This window comes from Diadema antillarum, unplaced genomic scaffold (assembly GCF_040938485.1).
Source record: "Diadema antillarum isolate AM-2024a unplaced genomic scaffold, OU_Dant_1.0 seq00000097_RagTag, whole genome shotgun sequence".
Taxonomy (NCBI): Eukaryota; Metazoa; Echinodermata; class Echinoidea; order Diadematoida; family Diadematidae; genus Diadema; species Diadema antillarum.
The window spans coordinates 832,488-849,304 of record NW_027271186.1 but is presented as its reverse complement, the minus strand read 5'-3'; the positions used below and the strand labels follow the sequence as shown (position 1 = coordinate 849,304).

Here is a 16,817-nt window from a genome sequence, read left to right as displayed (position 1 = left end):
CTTCTTATTATTATTATCATTATTATTATTATCATTATTATCATTATTTTTTTTATTTATAGTTTTGTCATTTGTTTATCTCTGAAGGATAGTTATATATGTTACACGCTTGCTTTTTGTCAATTTGTCAAGCTAACTTTCCTCATTAGATAATAAGATGGTAGATAAAAGAATATGTTACAGTATTGCTATTATAAATCAGTCTCTAATCATATAGGTTCTTCACGATGTTTTTGTGGTCATAAACATGTTACATATTTGCTAAAAAGTATAAATGGTTGAAATGTTGGAAAGATTATATTATCAGTAAACAGTCGCTGTATGGAGGTATCATTTTATGAAATATCAATACTAGTTGCTGCAGTAACAAATTTGTTTTTTTTTTTTTTTTTTGGGGGGGGAGGAGGGAATTAATTTTTTGAACTTTTATTAAAGCTTTTAACCTTATGTCCTATGTACAGATAGAATGGAAGAGTTCAATTGTAGAATATTTTCCTAAATGATGATACTGTTTATTGCATTTTTATTAAAGCATGATATCTTTGATACATTTTTAAAGTAATATTTCATCTTTTACAGTGTGTTGCACATCACAAATCTAGTTATGTGTTATGTCATTTTATGTCATTCATATGATTTTATGTAATGTTTGATTATGTCTCATTTGATTAGACTTTGTTTCACTTTGTTTTACTGAATTGTATTGTGTTGTATCGTATTGTATTTCCCAGGCAAGGAATGTCAATCGCATGGGCTTTGGCTCTGAACTCGTGAGCAAGACGGCTCACGACGCCATACTGCGACTCAACGACCAGGAGCTGCGCCTCTTGGACACATTAAAGGTAAAAGCAGTCTTCTCTGCCACCCTCTGTCACTGAGCCAGGGGGACATGGTATGAAAGAATGAATGATTATGAGGACAGTAGTGATGGTGATGATGATGATGATGATGGTGGTGGTGATGATGATGATGATGATAGGAGAAGGAGGAGGAAGAGGAAGGGGAGGTGGTGGAGGAAGATGGGAGAGGGAGAGGAAGAAGGAAAAGAAGAGATAGAAGAGATAGAAGGAGACGGAAGAGAAAGAAAGGTAGAAGTAAGAGGAGGAAGAGGAGAAGGAGGAGGAGAAAGAGAAGGGGAAATAGAAGGAGAAAGAGAAGGGGAAATAGAAGGAGAGGGAGAAAGAACGATAAAGAGGAAGAAGAGAAGGAGAATTAAAGAAGTAGGAGGAAAAAGAAGAGGTATAGGAAGAGGAGGAAAAGAAGGAGAAGGAGAAGGATGAAGAAGAAGAAATGAGAAAGGGAGGAAGGGAGGGAGGGAAAGGGAAGATGGAAAAGACGAAGAAGGAGAAAGAAGAGGTACGGGAGGAGGAGATGAAATAGAATGAGAGGGAGAAGGGAGAAGAGGAAGGGGAGGGGAGAGGAGAAGAGGGAGAAGAAAAAGGAGAAAGAGAAGGAGGAGGAAGCAGAGGTAGAGGAAGAAGAGGAGGAGGAAAAGAAGGAGAAGGAGAAGGATAAAGAAGAGGAGGAGGGGAGTGAGTATAGAGGAAAAGGGAGGAGAAGGAGGAAACATATGAGGTAGATGAGGAGGAGGAAAATGGAAATGGTGATCGAAGGATAAGGATGGAGGAAGAGAAGAGGAAGGGAAAGAGAAAAGGAGAAATAGAATGAAGAGGAAGAAGAGATGGAGGAAATGGAGGAGGAAGAAGGAGCAGGAGAAGGGGAGGAGGGAAGGGAGGAGTGTGAGAGAGAGAAGGAGAAGGAAGAGGAGAGAAGGAAAGAAGAAGAAGAAGGAAATACCATGATACACAGTGGACTTTTAATGGAATGGCTGACTTCACTGCAACTGTCATACTTTTCAATTTCACCTCCTACAGCGTGTTGTACAGCATAGAATGAAAGCAGACAAAGAGTATGCCACAGCACTGCAGGGCATCAGCAATCTTGCCGGGAGATTCGACACAGACGCCCAACTCTCACACAACCAAAGTCCACTCTTGAAGGTGAGAGTAAAATTGGAATAGTCTCTTGGTGTGCAGTCCGTTTAATTGACCCCTAGTTACGTCCTGGCCAACTTTCCTCAAGTGGCTAATCAATCATACTTATCCCCCTTGGTAGATGGTCATGTTTGACAATGAGTGAATCAGCCTTGCCCAAGTTATGAAGTCTTGATCAAAACTGAAACATCTGTATACCAATGTGAGAATACTGTACGAGCTGAAGTTTTTGCGCACAGATATTTTCACGAATTGCTACTTGGAGGACATTTTTGCGTGTCGTTAATTTCGCGGTTGCAAGGGTCTAACTGAACTTTGTTATTCGCGCGTTGATATTTTTGCGTGTTGTTATTTTCGCAGTTCAAAGACGATTTGCGAAATTTGCGAAAATAAAACCACTGCGAAAATTTCCGCTCGTACAGTATATAGATACACATCCTCACAAGGACTCCTTCAACTTCTACTAGTTTGTTTTCACAGAAGATTGCAATAGTCTTTTCCCTTTTGATTTCTGCTCAACTCAACACATGTACAGCATGCTAAGAATTTTTTATTTCAACTTGGGATTGATGTCCAACAATGGTGTCAACAAAATAAGTGTATTTGTTTGTTTGGTTGTATTTTTGTTCTCACTCCAGGTATGTTTTCAATCCATTCATAGCCGTTGTCTCCACATTGACAGAAATTTCCAAACTTGTGGAATTAACAAGCGAACTTTTAAGCTGTATGTTTTCTTAGCATTTTTATAGCTTGTCATATTTTTCCCCTTTATGGTTTGCTCCTTGGCAATACCATAGTAACGCTGACAGAATTGCATGTAGCATGCTGTGAGAAACTTCCCGACGAGTCTGTCATCAAATTTGCTGCGCTTGGGAAATTTGGAATGTGCGTTGTCGTCGTGGGTTGAATTTCATGGTCTTCATAACTACCCAGGTGGTCTACTGAGATATGAATTTCAATTAAGCCATGAAGTCCCAGAAAATCATATCTCTGTTGTTTGGAGTTGTATTCTTTTTATCATTTTTTCATATTTGAATGCATATTTGTAAAAATGAACTTTATTCTGATCTCTATAAATAAATTTCAAATTTGACAGTTTAAGTGTTCCTTAAGGTATAATAAATTTTTTCTTCCATTTCATACCCTTATTTGGTCATGTATCAATTTTTTGTCCGTCGAAGAATTATTAACTGCTTTTAAATTGCTGAGTTTGTAATTGATCCTTGAATTGGCAAATGCCTATCACAATATTAGCCAATGATTTTGATCATACAAGCTGGAGTGGCAGGTAACAGTGCGGTGTGCGTACAGTAAGGCCAGTGGCACTGTCTTGTGTGAAAAGGGTGATGACATGTTCATTAGTATTTAGTGCAGAATGCTGAGAGAAATTGAAGTTGCATTCTTCAAAGTTAATGGCTCTCTAGCCACATTCACACACAGGAGTTAATAGTTTTTGCATTGTTATGCAAAAATTGATTTTATTTGTCACCATTATTTTACTCATGCTGTACATGGCATTTTTCTTTTTTCATGGGTGTGTGTGAATGCAGCTAATGTTAGGATTTTTGAGTAGAAAGTTTTGTCAAACCTGTACTTTTGAACAAATTGTATGTCTTGATCCTTGCTTTTTTGCTTCAAATTAGTGATAGGATGTGTGGTTGGAAAGTAGACAATTGTAGATTAATTGAAAAGATTATGATGATGGTCATCACACACACTCTAAGGCAGCTCACTTAAGGATCATAACAGTTTTCTCTTACGGATGCACAGTCATTTTTAATAGGAACTAAGCAGCTCCAAATCCAGATACAGTGAATGTGATGCAGCATTATAAAATGTCATTCAGTATTTGCCAAACCTTTGTAACTCATGGAAATGTAACATTTGTATCCCAGTCATCAAGTTGGGTCCATTTGATCATGGACTTCTGAAATGTTTTTTGCATTCATCCACTTTCAAGTCCACCACTTACCATTGCATTGGATGACTAGTGAGCAGTTTGCATGCTTCTGATGTGTATGTCTGTGCTTTGTTTGCTGTACCCAGGCGTGGAATAACCTCATCGAGGAGACGGACCGAATATGTAAGCTGATTCGCAGCAATGCAGAGGAGGTGCAGGGGCTCCTGGAGAAGTTGGGGCTGCTGATACGCGACAAGCAAGACACCAAACGACAGTACATGCATGAACGAAGCAGAATAGATACGGAGTACATGAAGGTAACAAAAAATTCCTCACTTCCATCCTTTTAATGTGGCTTGAAACACTATTCTGCAGCACTGAAACTGCAAAAATTCATATCTTCTGAATGGATTTTCCTTCTTTTTTCAAACTTTCACTGGTATACTACTAATATTGCTGCATTTACTTAATCCATATGTATACGACATGAAGGTAGACATCGTAAAGCAAGTTTTTAACTGTGACCATCATGAGTTTGCCTGTGCAGTGACACAGTTGTTGCTTGACACTTTCTCCTACCATCCACCTTTCTGCTGCCATCTCTCTGTGAAACCTGAGATCACAACTATTGAAATTAATTTATAATAATATGTTGTGTAGGTATGAATTACATAGATTTGGTCCAGCATCATCCCCTGAAATCATTCAAGCTCACAGGCTTTATCATTTGATGCTGTAGTTGAATCCAACAACTACCAGCAACCAAGCGCAGCAAACTTCTAGGACCTGTCAGCCTTCCCAAGTGTGTAGATAGAAAGTGAAAGCACACTTTGATACAACGTGATCTCCAAGCTATCAATCCTATATCTGAATTCTGCCCTGCAGGCTAAGAGAGAGGTGGAAGAGAATCTAAGTACTTACAAGAGATCAGCGAAAGAGGCCAAGGAAAGCAAGGCGAAATATGAGGACCAACTGCAGAGGGGTGAGTAACACTCTTAAATACAAATAGTGAATGGTCACGAGTGGGAAGGTACAAGATTTTGCACAAGGTGAAAGATGGAGGCGCTTTATTCAAAGTTACGAGCTGAGCGGAATAGCACACCTCATCTTTCACTGAGCGCAAAATCTTGTTTCACTGCACAAGTAAAGACCAAACACTAGTTTCTTATGCAACACTGTGGATGTCAACAGATGTGGTCCACACTGAGTTTTTGATTTGGTACAAAAATGACAACTATTTTTCATGAAAGTTGAGTGGGTGGCACAGTGCCATCAGTCGTATGTGAAAACGATCAGTCAAAGTTGTTGATGCTCTTAAAAATGAGTGACTGAAACTAAGCGTGCAACTGATTTAGTGCACAAAGTTATGTTTATTATGATGTCAGAGGTATGCATTGGTGCAAAAAACTATGAGTTGAGAATGAGTTTAACACAGGAGTCGATGTACATTGGTGACATCAGCCTTGCACTATCCATTTTTGCTAAAAACTTGCACTCCTCAACAGCGACATTGTGCAATGATACTTTTAAGTGCATGTCACATGATGAGCGATCAACCAATAGAATAGCTAGAATGTTTTTAGGTGTTGTATAATTCCAAGTAAATATGTAGGATGCAGAGGCTTGAGTTTATACTCTGTAAGAATTGGAAGCAGGAGGTAACTTTCAAACAGTTTAAATCTATGTGTGTCATGGTGTAAACCCCTATGTGCCATATTATTCTGAGACTGTAATGCATGATTGATTTGAGAAAAAAACATTCTCTTTTTTTCAAAGCCGTGTAACTTTTAATCAAAACATTTGTGCTAGCAATGCAGTACAGCAAAGTGGGAGAGAATTGCAAGCTTTGTTGGGCTGTAAATTTATGAGAAAACTATGGATATGATGTTTTGAATGTACTGTGAAGTTAGCAAGTTGTCGACTGATGAGTTGGAGGTGCAAATGTCTAACAAAAAGAGTTAAACCAAGATCCTTAGCTAAGTAGGTTTTAAGTACTGTTTTCAGGGTAAATCAGCCCGTCCAGATCTGCAGATTCACGAAATATGCCCATGCGTCATATGTTTTATAAAGTGGGTACATGAAGATACTGAAATTTAGATTTTGAATATCTTGGCTCCTTGCGATATTTGCAAAAATTTCATGCCCACAAAAATTTCTAGTTTTACAGTGTATGATATACATGATATTACTGTTACTCCGTCCGCCAGGCAAGGGTGTAAAGGACATTGACCGGGCCAAGGAGAAGTACAAGAAGAGTGTGATCAAGATGCACAAGGCCCACAATGAATACGTGCTGTCGCTGCGGGCCGCCGTTCTCCACCAAGAGCACTACCGCAACCACATCCTACCACGCCTCCTGGAATGCCTCCAACAGACACAGGAGAGCCAGATAGCCCAGATGTGAGTGGAGTCCCGTCCGTCTGTCTGTCTGTCTGTCTGTCTGTCTCTGTGTCTGTCAGTCTGTATGTCAGCCTGTGTGTCAGTCTGTCTTACTTTCTGGCTGTCAGTCCATTTTTCTATATGTCATTTTCATTTCGTTTTATTTCGCAAAATATAAAACAATATATAACTTACAAGTCATTAAACAAAGAAACAAATCCATGCCAGGACTTGTAAGAAGCTATTATGTGCTTGTAGCTGGAGCCCTCGAACAAACAAGGTAAAATACATTCAGTCAACAAGTGTTTTCTTTCTTTTTTTTTGTCCATCCATCCATCAGTTTGTACGGCTGTGTATCTGTCTATTTGTCTTGGTCTGTGTGTTCATCTGTGTGTTTGTCTGTCTACTCGTCTGTCCATCTGAATCTGTCTCTCTGTCTATCCATCTGTCTATCTATTCATCTGTCTGTCTATCTGTCTCTCTGTGTCTGTCTCCCTGTCTATATATCTATTTATTTATTTGTTTATTTATTTATTCATTTATATGTCCATCTGTCTGTCTGTCTGTCAGTGTCTGTCACCCTGTTTATTTATCTATCTATTCATCTATCTATCTATCTATCTGTCTGTCTATGTCTTTCTCCCTGTCTATCTGTCTATCTATCCGTCTATCTATTCATCTGTCTGTCTATCTGTCTCTCTGTGTCTGTCTCCCTGTCTATCTATCTATTTATTTATTTGTTTATTTATTTATTTATCTATTGATCTATCTGTCTGTCTGTCTGTCAGTGTCTGTCACCGTGTTTATTTATCTATCCATCTATCTATCTATCTATCTATACATCTATGTATGTATCTATCTATCTGTCTGTCTATGTCTTTCTCCCTGTCTATCTATCTATCTATCTATCTATCTATCTATCTTTCTTTCTTTCTTTCTTTCTCTTTGTCTGTCTGTGTCTGTCTCCCTGTCTGTTTATCTATCTATATCTATCCATCAATCTATCTGTCTATTTATTTATGTATTTATTTATGTATTTATTTATTTATTTATGTATTTATTTATTTATCTCTCTATCTATTATTCTATCTATCTATCTGTCTGTGTCTATCTCCCTATCTATTTATCTATGTATGTCTGTCCAATTGTCAGTCCATTTATCTGTCTGTCTGTCTTTCAATATGTTTGTCTCTCTCAGTATCTTATAGTTTTTCTTTTGATTCCTCTCATCTCAGATTTTGCATCGATTCATTTGTGCAACAAGCATTCAGAAAATATTTATAGTATGTATAAATGCAAGAAAAAATTTTTTTTCTCACCTGTACTTTATTTTTCTGCGATTTCGTGGGAGATTGGAAGCCATGGATTTAGCTGCATGTCTCTCTGAATTCATTTGTGTATTTTTATTTGTCTCTTTTGGTTTTATGAAGGAAACAAATCTTGGTGGAGCACTGCAACCTGATCAACACAGCATCGGGGAAGTTCCAGTCACACTACAAGGCCATCATGCAGAAAATGGTGGAGATCAGACCAGACAAAGAATACGTCCAATTCGTAGAAAACTACAGGTTTGCTGCTGTTTTCTCTGTCTCTCCCCTTGCCCTTTGACCTTTGCCCTTTGCCATTCAAGTAGATGGGGCCATTTGATCATCTTCCCAGTTTGTGTCCATTACTCAAAATCTCGCTTCCTCACACGATTATCTGAAGAACTGTAAAGAGTACAGACTATAAAAGTGCAATGAAAGTGATTTTTTTTTTTTTTTTAGATAAAAATGTTCATATTCATTTCAGATACACAGTATTTGCTGTGTGGAATCTTTCAAAGGCAAATATTATTCTTGGTTCATATTACTTTGACCATGTGTAATTTGTATGCTTCTTTGAACACCTCTGTCATTTGAGATAGCTCAAGATATGATACCTAACTGCTGTCAACACATCATCTATAAAGGTACTTGCAATGTTTGGATTTTGATTCATCCATACATGAGCCTTTTTTTTTTCCAGCCAGTATTCGGATGAGATAATGATACTTTTTAAGGCAACCATTACCACTGGTGTCTCATCTTGTAAATCGACCCACCAGGATGGAGCCGCTCCCCATGGACACCTACCAGTTTGACGGCTCACCGCTGGAGGAGTTTCCCGACGACCTCAAAGAAGACACAATAGTACTCGACACACTCACCATTGAAGCGATACAGCATTCGTAAGTGGGCTTTTTGTTGTTGTTGTTGTTGTTGTTTGTTTATATGCGATGAGTGTGTGATTCTAAGCTACATTCATGGATTTGCTCTGACATATAGTTTACTCATGAAGAATTGTCTGATGTGAACATTTCCTAAAGCACAAAAAATTTACCTTTGCTCTTCTATGCAGCATTAAAGACGAAAAATACAGACACAGATATCATAGACATACCTGACTTTTGGTTGAGATGGGGCTTCAGATTCGTATTCATTTATTACTTTTTTTATTTGATGAGATAATGAGAAACTACTTGAAAAATATGAAATTGCACACAATTCTAAAAGGAAATCAAAGTTTATTTGATGAAAATCAATTTTGGAATGGCAGAAAAGCAGTCCTAATAAAAGTTAGGGCCCACCTTTTATTAGGACCATTTTGTTTTGGGATACAGCTGTATCTCAGCTACTTCAAAACAGATTTTCATCAAATACACCATACATGTATATAGTATAATTATGAAAGAGTGTACAATTCTCAGAGAAATCCAAAGTTAATTTGATGAAAATCGGTTTTGATATGGCTGAGATATCCAAAAACAAAGGTGTCATAATAAAAGATGGGACCCACCTTTATTTGAATGCCTTTATTGATATCAACTATCTGTCTGTTTCTTTGTTTCTTTGTTTTTTCATGCAGAGCAATAGCATTAAAGCATCTATTGAATTATGCATTTTAGCCTTTGACTAGCATTTACAAAAATATGTATACTTAGATTCCAACAGATGTTTAAATTAAAGATGATTTTTCCCTGAAGATGCAAGTGTAATATTCCAGTTGAGGGATCCTGTAATTTCACAAGAGAATTAGTGTTAAACATCCTAGGTGAATGAATCAATGGATTCTGCACCCTTGCGGGATTTCTAGGTGGTACCACAAATCACAAGATTGTAGTGTTTGCTGATGTCTAAATAGATCTGTGATTGTTGTCGACTTTCTTCCCAATATTTGTGTATGTCTCCACGTTGGCAAGGAAGTGTTTCCTTAACGAGTGTCTGTTTCTGTAACAGCGGTAGCCGATGCTACGTGAGTGCCATCAATCAGGGTAAAAAGTTGAATGTTTCTCTGTTGGCATGTCACGTTGTCCAGCCAGTGGCTTGTCAGTGTGGAGTGTCTGTGCCATCGTCTGTAGTGATGCACCTATGTTTCCGCGTTGCTGTGGCATTATAGTGTGATTTTTTTACATGCCCCAATGCTGCCATGATATATTTGCTGACATTTATAGAGACATTGTTTAAAGATGTTTTCAGTGTGGACAAATCTGAGCTGTATGGTCCTTAAATGCTCCTTATAAGTCTCGAAAAGTCAAGAAAACTGAAAAATAAGGTGCTTTTTAAGAAGAATATAAGATATTTCATTCAAATTAATGAATTCTTGAGCTGTTTTTATAGCACCTGATTGACAAATTGTCCTACACTAACTTAATATTAATGTAGGGCAGTTTGACACTCAGTTGCAATTAGAAATTTCATGTCTTTGAAAATGAAAACTTCAACATCATAATACTTCTCACAAAAACTTTGACATCACAATTACTTCTCATCTAAACTTTGAAGTCTACAAATGTTTTGAAGTGTTTAACTTTCTGTTTCTTGAATTGTCAGTCAAGCATCTGATTTTGTTATGTGGTTGAAGTCAGTCCGAGCTTGTGATTATTATTCCAGCCTCATATGATCAATGTATCTGTGATGTTCATATACTAGACTTTGTTGTGTCGTGGTTTCCCATACCTGACGTGTAGTGCCACAGGTATAAGATGAAAAAATGTTCTCAAGCATGCGTTCTTACTGGTGTAGATGATGATGTATCAGTGATGTCACATCAATGAGATCCAGCCTGTTTGTATGAGTGTGATTATGTACCTTGTATGTGCCGATCAGTCCAGAAAAGAACAGTCATTGATAATAGCACTCAAGCCGTACACTGCGGCGACCATGTCAACTTAATAATTCAGAGCAGCTTTATGGTAGTGTTGTCTTGTGGCAAACTTGTGTTGTGTCTTGCATGAACACTGGCCCATGGAAATAAAGCTCTCACGACCCCAGTGATTTTTCCTGCATGCTAGACATGCTTTTTGTAATGTATGCTCATGCAGTGTGGTATATGTTTATATGTTTCATGTATTCTTCACTATTTCAGTATTTAGCATTCTCTTGTTGAATATGAATACAGATCTGAAAAGTGTGAGTGGTGTATAAATGCAAGCATATTCTATTGGCATGCCCACAATTTGTAATGTGACACCTTTTCTTATATTCATCAATTTGTAGTTTTTTTTTGTTTTTTTTTAGTTCTTTGTATATACCTGTCAAGTGTAACTGACTGTCAGTAATGTATTTTCAACCCTTATTTAGACATCCAGTGAGATTTGTTTGTTCGGATTTGTTCAACAAACTTGTATCAAAAGTAATCTCCACCTCCTCCTCACCAAATATTTAAGCAACCAAATGTTCTTGTAATCCGTATCTCACTTGTAATAAACACAGTTGATTTTCTCTTGTAGTCTCATTTCATCAAGTGCAGCTCAGTTTAATAATGAATTCCGTTTTGTCACTTTCCTCCAGATTTTCCCCCAAAAAAGATTGATGTGATATTTATTTATTAATGATATCAATAGCAAGCAATCGTACAAAAAGAAACAAGGAATTGGGAAAAAAAAATATATATTAGGGAGAAAACAAGCACATGTCATGTGTTCGTTTCCTTTGATGCAGTTTAAACAGCCATGAGTGAGTGCAGGGAGGATAGTAATGCACTGGTTTGCATTTCTTGAGTATACCCCCACTCTGCAGAGATTTTTTTTTCTCATCAGTCACTTGTCAGAACCAGAGTCTGTTGCTTCTGGTCACCGACCGAAGTGTATCGGATCACAGTCTGATGATCAAACTTGTGTTGGGCGACTGTCAGGTCAGTGTCAGACGCATCGGGCGGCGATGCGATTACGCAAGATCATCCGATGAGGATCACATGCGACATGTCTGACACTGACCTGGCAGTCAACCAACACAAGTTGGATCCATAAGACTGCGATTCAATTCGATGTGTAGCCAGAAGCAACAGATTTTGGTTCCGACGAGTGACTGATGAGAAAAAATCTTTGTGGAATGGTAGTAGTACCGTGCATTACCCGTCAGTAGGTGAGTTCTTACTTAATAGCGACATTTCAGCTGTTTTCTTCTCAATAATTCCCGTCTTCCGGCAGACACTCTTCCCTGGAGGAGCAGCTGAAGGCGACGAGGGCAAAGCTGGTGGACAAGAAGCAGGAGCTGAAGAATCTGGACGAGGAGATCAGGGCGATCCCCGCCTCACCCAAAGAAGAGAGTGCCATGCTCGAGTAAGAAGAACAAGCCCTGCCTTATTCAGTAGTCAGGAGGGTGACACGACATTTGCTCCTGCAGTTTCTGCAATTTCTCTAAGGCCTTAGGGTTAGGGTTTGGGTTGTGATAAGATTTTTAGGTTTATTTTGATGTCGGGATTAGGATTTTTAGGTTTAGTTTGATGTCGAGATTAGGATTAGGGTTAGAGTTATGTTTGTGGGTAGAATTTATGTTTGATTTAGCATGTAGATATTTTATGGGAGCAATTGTCGCAGGAGCAAATGTTATGGAACCGGTCAGGAGAAATGTTTTGCCTCCCCTTCTCCATTCCCCACTCCCCATGGACTCACAAGCAAAACAACAGATTCTGTGATAGTGTGCCAAAATATGCACAATGCAGTTCACTTCAGTTATTACAATGGAGAAGCTGATTTCCCTTGGCTTTGTTTTGTTTCGTTGTCCTTTCCTAGTTAAGTAGGTCACAAGGACTTGGGCTTTGCCCTCCCCCCCCCCCCCCCCCCCCCCCCCCCCCCCCCCCCCCCCCCGTACAAAATCTTTGTCCTGAATGTGTCATGGCAAATGACGTAAACCCTATGTAAAAACCCTAATTTTAGTGGGCAAACATCTTTTTCTAATGCCACTTGAACCATTTTGAGACAGTCTCGAGTTTGGTGTGAGCAGACTTGAATCAGTAAAAGTGATATGGTCTGATCTATTTCCTTTTTCCGAACGTGCACAACAGGGGAAAATTGTTTGAGGAGAGGCTTGAGATGGGTCAGAGAGTGTGAAATATTGCATGTTCTTCTGTATATTGTGCCTTTTTTACATACAGCACACAGAGAGATTTTATGTGAAAGAGAAGCGAATTGTCTCTGGCAAATCATTTGAGGGGTAGTTATAACAGAGAGAATTTTGATGGATGTGTAGGTGGATGTGTTATAGACAGCATAAACAAACATTTACCTCTTGTATTACACCCTAAACAGGAAATCCTTGTATAGTTTAAATTTTAGCTATTTCAATGGACTTCCTCCACTCAAAGAGCATTGTAAGCCTGGTTTGTTGACGCTGTGCGTGAACATTGAGCGCATACTGTATGAGCCGAAATTTTCGCGTACATATATTTTCGCAAATTGCTACTTGAGGACATTTTCGCGTGTTGTTAATTTCACGGTTGGGAGGGTCTAACTGAACTTATTTATTCGCGCGCTGTTATTTTCGCGTGTTGTTATTATTGCGGTTCAAAGGCGATTCGCGAATTTTGCGAAAATAAAACCACCGCGAAAATTTCAGCTCGTACAGTAATCTGTGCTTAGGAGATGAGATTGTAACATACCCACTGACTTTACAGGACCAACCACTTTAAACACACTGTGAGTTATACCTTTCTGTGCCAGGGAATTTGAACAGCATGTACAAATGCTATGGGGTCAAATACAAAGAGTTAACGGGGTCAGATACAAAGGGTTGATTGTTTCTGAAAGTGGATTGGTAGACTTGGCAGAGAATTGCAGTGATGTTGCCCTGTCAGACAATATGGTGGTTACAGAGACATAGTGGTCCTATGTACGCATTTTGTGTTCATTGTGGTTTATACTCCAGCATATTTCAATATACTTAGACCTTAGTTTGATTTTTATGAGTGCAGATCATGCAAATGATTTTGCATGACAGTGGCATAGAAACTGAAACAGCTGAGGACTGTTTCAAGGTTCATAAAGTCATAATGCTATGTCCTTGGAGCATGGTTTAATGTTCATGATTGAAGAATCACGCAAATGATTTTACATGACAGTGACACAGAAACTGAAACAGCCGAGTGCTTGTAGTAAGTGGATTTGTTTAAAATAGAAATATGGGAAAAAAGAAGAAAACTTTGAATATACATGGCAGGTGGTGGTTGTATTTTTCAAGTCAAATTGAATTGTGCAAACACCATGCACATTAAATGTTTCTTTCTCTGGTGATGTGCCAAATTAAGAACAGCTGTATTCATGATTAGAACACAGCGAGTGTGTGCTGTTTGCATGAGATAAAGGACTGTTATCTATGGGTGCGTTTGAGCGCTCTCCTAAAGCAAACCGTGCCGTACCGTACCCGTGGCAGAGGAGCGCTCGAATGCTCCTAAAGTGTACCGTACCGTACTGTACCGAGCCAAAAGTGGACCACTTCCCGATGTGCTCCAAAAGCGTACCAAAGCGTACTAAAAGTTTGCTGTATAGCATACGCGTATCATGCGCATACGTCACAATGCAAAGACATCATTCTCTTTGTTCGGGACAGCTGTAAGTAGTTCAAGTGCCAGGTGGATGACATTCTTGCTACAAACAAGCGTGACCTTTTCTAAAAATAACTCGTGAGGTACGCTTTCTCGACAGAGCGCTCGAACGCTCCAAAACTGTCACAGTTCGGCACGGTACGCTTTGGTTCAGGTCACTTTGGTTCGCTTTAGAGCGCTCGAACGCACCCAGAGTTGAAGCAAAAATATGTGCCTTCATTAGGAATGATTGTGCATGTCTGGTGCATATAGTATTGCAGTTCAGTATTTCAGGTAGTTCAATCCATTCATCCACTCATCTTCCCTGATAATCATGATGAAATGTACTTGATCGTGAGATTAGTACCAATAGCATGTGAGCAGATAGTCATATACTAGTACAGTATGTAGCAAACCTAAGGTTTATCATAACAGTCTTGGGGAAAACTATATCAAAATTGAGCCAAGGGGCAATATAATGACATCTATTTAATCAAAGCTGAGCTCACTGTGATGTATTCATCCTTTTGTTTTTTCTTGTTTTGTGGGGGGCGGGCAATGCAATATGGTGGAATGAATGCCTGCTCCTATATATCATTATTACCTCCCACCAAATACATGCATCCTACTAATTTGAAACCTACCGATACCCAAAGAAGAATGAAGTACAATTGCACCGGACTTTTCCTGATGAGCTGTAACTACCTCTGCTTTTGATTCCATCTTCTTTGACACATTTTCCCGTCATTAATACTCCATGATTCTGATGCTCAGTCACACACTAACCCTTGTCATTCCTTGCTAATGGGTCTTTTGCGGTAAACATGCTGAGCTGAATGACTCTCAAAGTGAAACAAGCGTACATATATTTTTATCCCTTATTCTCTTCTTCTTCTTCTATTATCATGCCTGAAAAAAGGTCCCTTGGTTCCTACTTCCTGTGTTGCTGAAACTTACGTGCTACTTTCAATTTGCTTGGAGGCATCATACATCTGCTTGAGCTCGGTTCGGTGGATTCACATCTCGGCCAAATAGCCGGGAGGGAGCAGTAGAAACAAACTATGATCATGCAGTGCAGTGCATGATGGGAAAAATCTATTTAGCAATCCGAAACAATCAATCCAAGATGCCTGCCAAATATGTGTTTCCTCCTATGGCTGATTTATGAGAGTGATGTATGACCCTGCCTTACAAGCTTCTAGGAAACCAAGATTAGTGCAATTAGGCTCCTTGCTCACGCGATATTACAGATTTACCCATTTTTATGCCTCCGCCACAAAGTGATGCCGGAGGCATTATGTTTTCAGGTTGTCCATCCTTCCGTGCATCCGTGCGTCCGTCTGTAATGAATTTTGTGGACAGCGTAACTAAAAAAACCTTTTGAGGTATCCTAATGAAACTTGGCATGTATGTGTATTAGGGGGTGAAGTTGTGCCTCTCAACTTTTGCGTGCACACGCTCAAGGTCAGAGGTCAAAAGGTCAAGGTCAAATGCTTAAAATTTCACTATTTCCCCCATATCTATGCAATGCCTGAAGATATTTTCTAGAAACTTAGTGTATACATGTATTACCCAATTAAAATTATCTGATGAAAGTTTGGGGTCATGAGGTCAAAGGTCAAGGGTCAAAGGGTCAAGTAAAAATGTTGAAATTTCACTTTTTTTCTCTGTATCTTGGAAATTGTTCAAGGTATCTTCATGGAACATAAGATATATGCATGTACTGACTGGCAGTGATTATCTAGGGAATTTGGGGTTCGTGGGGTCAAAGGTCAGGGGTCAAAGTTCAAGGGCAACACTTCAAAATTGTACTATTTCCCTCATATTTATGCAATGCCAGCAGGATAATTTTTTTTTTACTTGGTCTATGCATGTATAACCCAATAGAGAATTTCTGGGAAGTTTTTTTTTTTTTTTGCCAAAAAGGTCGAAAGGTCACAGATCAAGAGAAAGTGCTGTACTTACTTCTTCCTCCATATCTTAGAAGTGGCTCAAGTTATCTTGAAACTTAGTACATACTTATGCATGTTCTGCCTGATAGTGATTCTCTTATGAATTTTAGGGTCACAGGCCAGACGCAAATGGTAACAATTTACTATTCAATACAGAAATTGCACTTGTTCTCCATACCTTGAAAATTGCTCAATGCATAAACTTATGAAAGGGTCAAAGTCAAGTTAAAGTCTTTAAATCCCCAAATATCTGCTCTCCTATTCATACAATTAAACCTAGGTCAAGGAAGGTGAACATTCAACACATTTGTGACAAACATGTCATTTTAATATTTTGCCAATTTTGTGAAAATGTAATCACACATTGTCCACATGTACTATAGATCTATGAGGAGAATCATGCATTATGGCGGAGGCATACCACTCGCCATAGCGACATTTCTGGTTTAAATTTTTGCAACACCTCCTGCACCTCCAACATGAGTACGCGGATCTGCAGCAGTGCAGTAAAGATTGATCTTGATATCAACCTTCTATTCATTATTCCTATACATCTGTTGTTGTTTTTGTTTTTCAACTACAGAACAATCACTCTATATCCAGCTAAAATATATCACTTGAAATTTCAGTATATTATTGTGAGAAAATAACCACGACCACCAGTCTTAGAGCTTGAAATAAATCGCTCCTCCATTCCTGCAACTAAACCTTCTCCTCTGAAGAAAGAGAAGAAAAAAAAGAATTCTGTCTTCTTTTTCTTGCACATGCATC

General features: G+C 38.7%; 1 protein-coding gene across 1 annotated transcript in view; it reads left to right on the top strand.

Moving 5' to 3' along the window:
* The window catches only part of LOC139726726 (tyrosine-protein kinase Fer-like), an 80,537-nt gene that overhangs the window by 44,762 nt on the left and 18,958 nt on the right, over positions 1-16,817 (top strand). The window contains exons 4-11 of the mRNA XM_071637720.1: positions 732-842; positions 1,875-2,000; positions 4,041-4,211; positions 4,780-4,876; positions 6,102-6,294; positions 7,704-7,841; positions 8,360-8,482; positions 11,723-11,854. Coding sequence (XP_071493821.1) covers positions 732-842; positions 1,875-2,000; positions 4,041-4,211; positions 4,780-4,876; positions 6,102-6,294; positions 7,704-7,841; positions 8,360-8,482; positions 11,723-11,854 — 1,091 coding nt within the window. The remainder of the gene's footprint in view (positions 1-731; positions 843-1,874; positions 2,001-4,040; positions 4,212-4,779; positions 4,877-6,101; positions 6,295-7,703; positions 7,842-8,359; positions 8,483-11,722; positions 11,855-16,817) is intronic.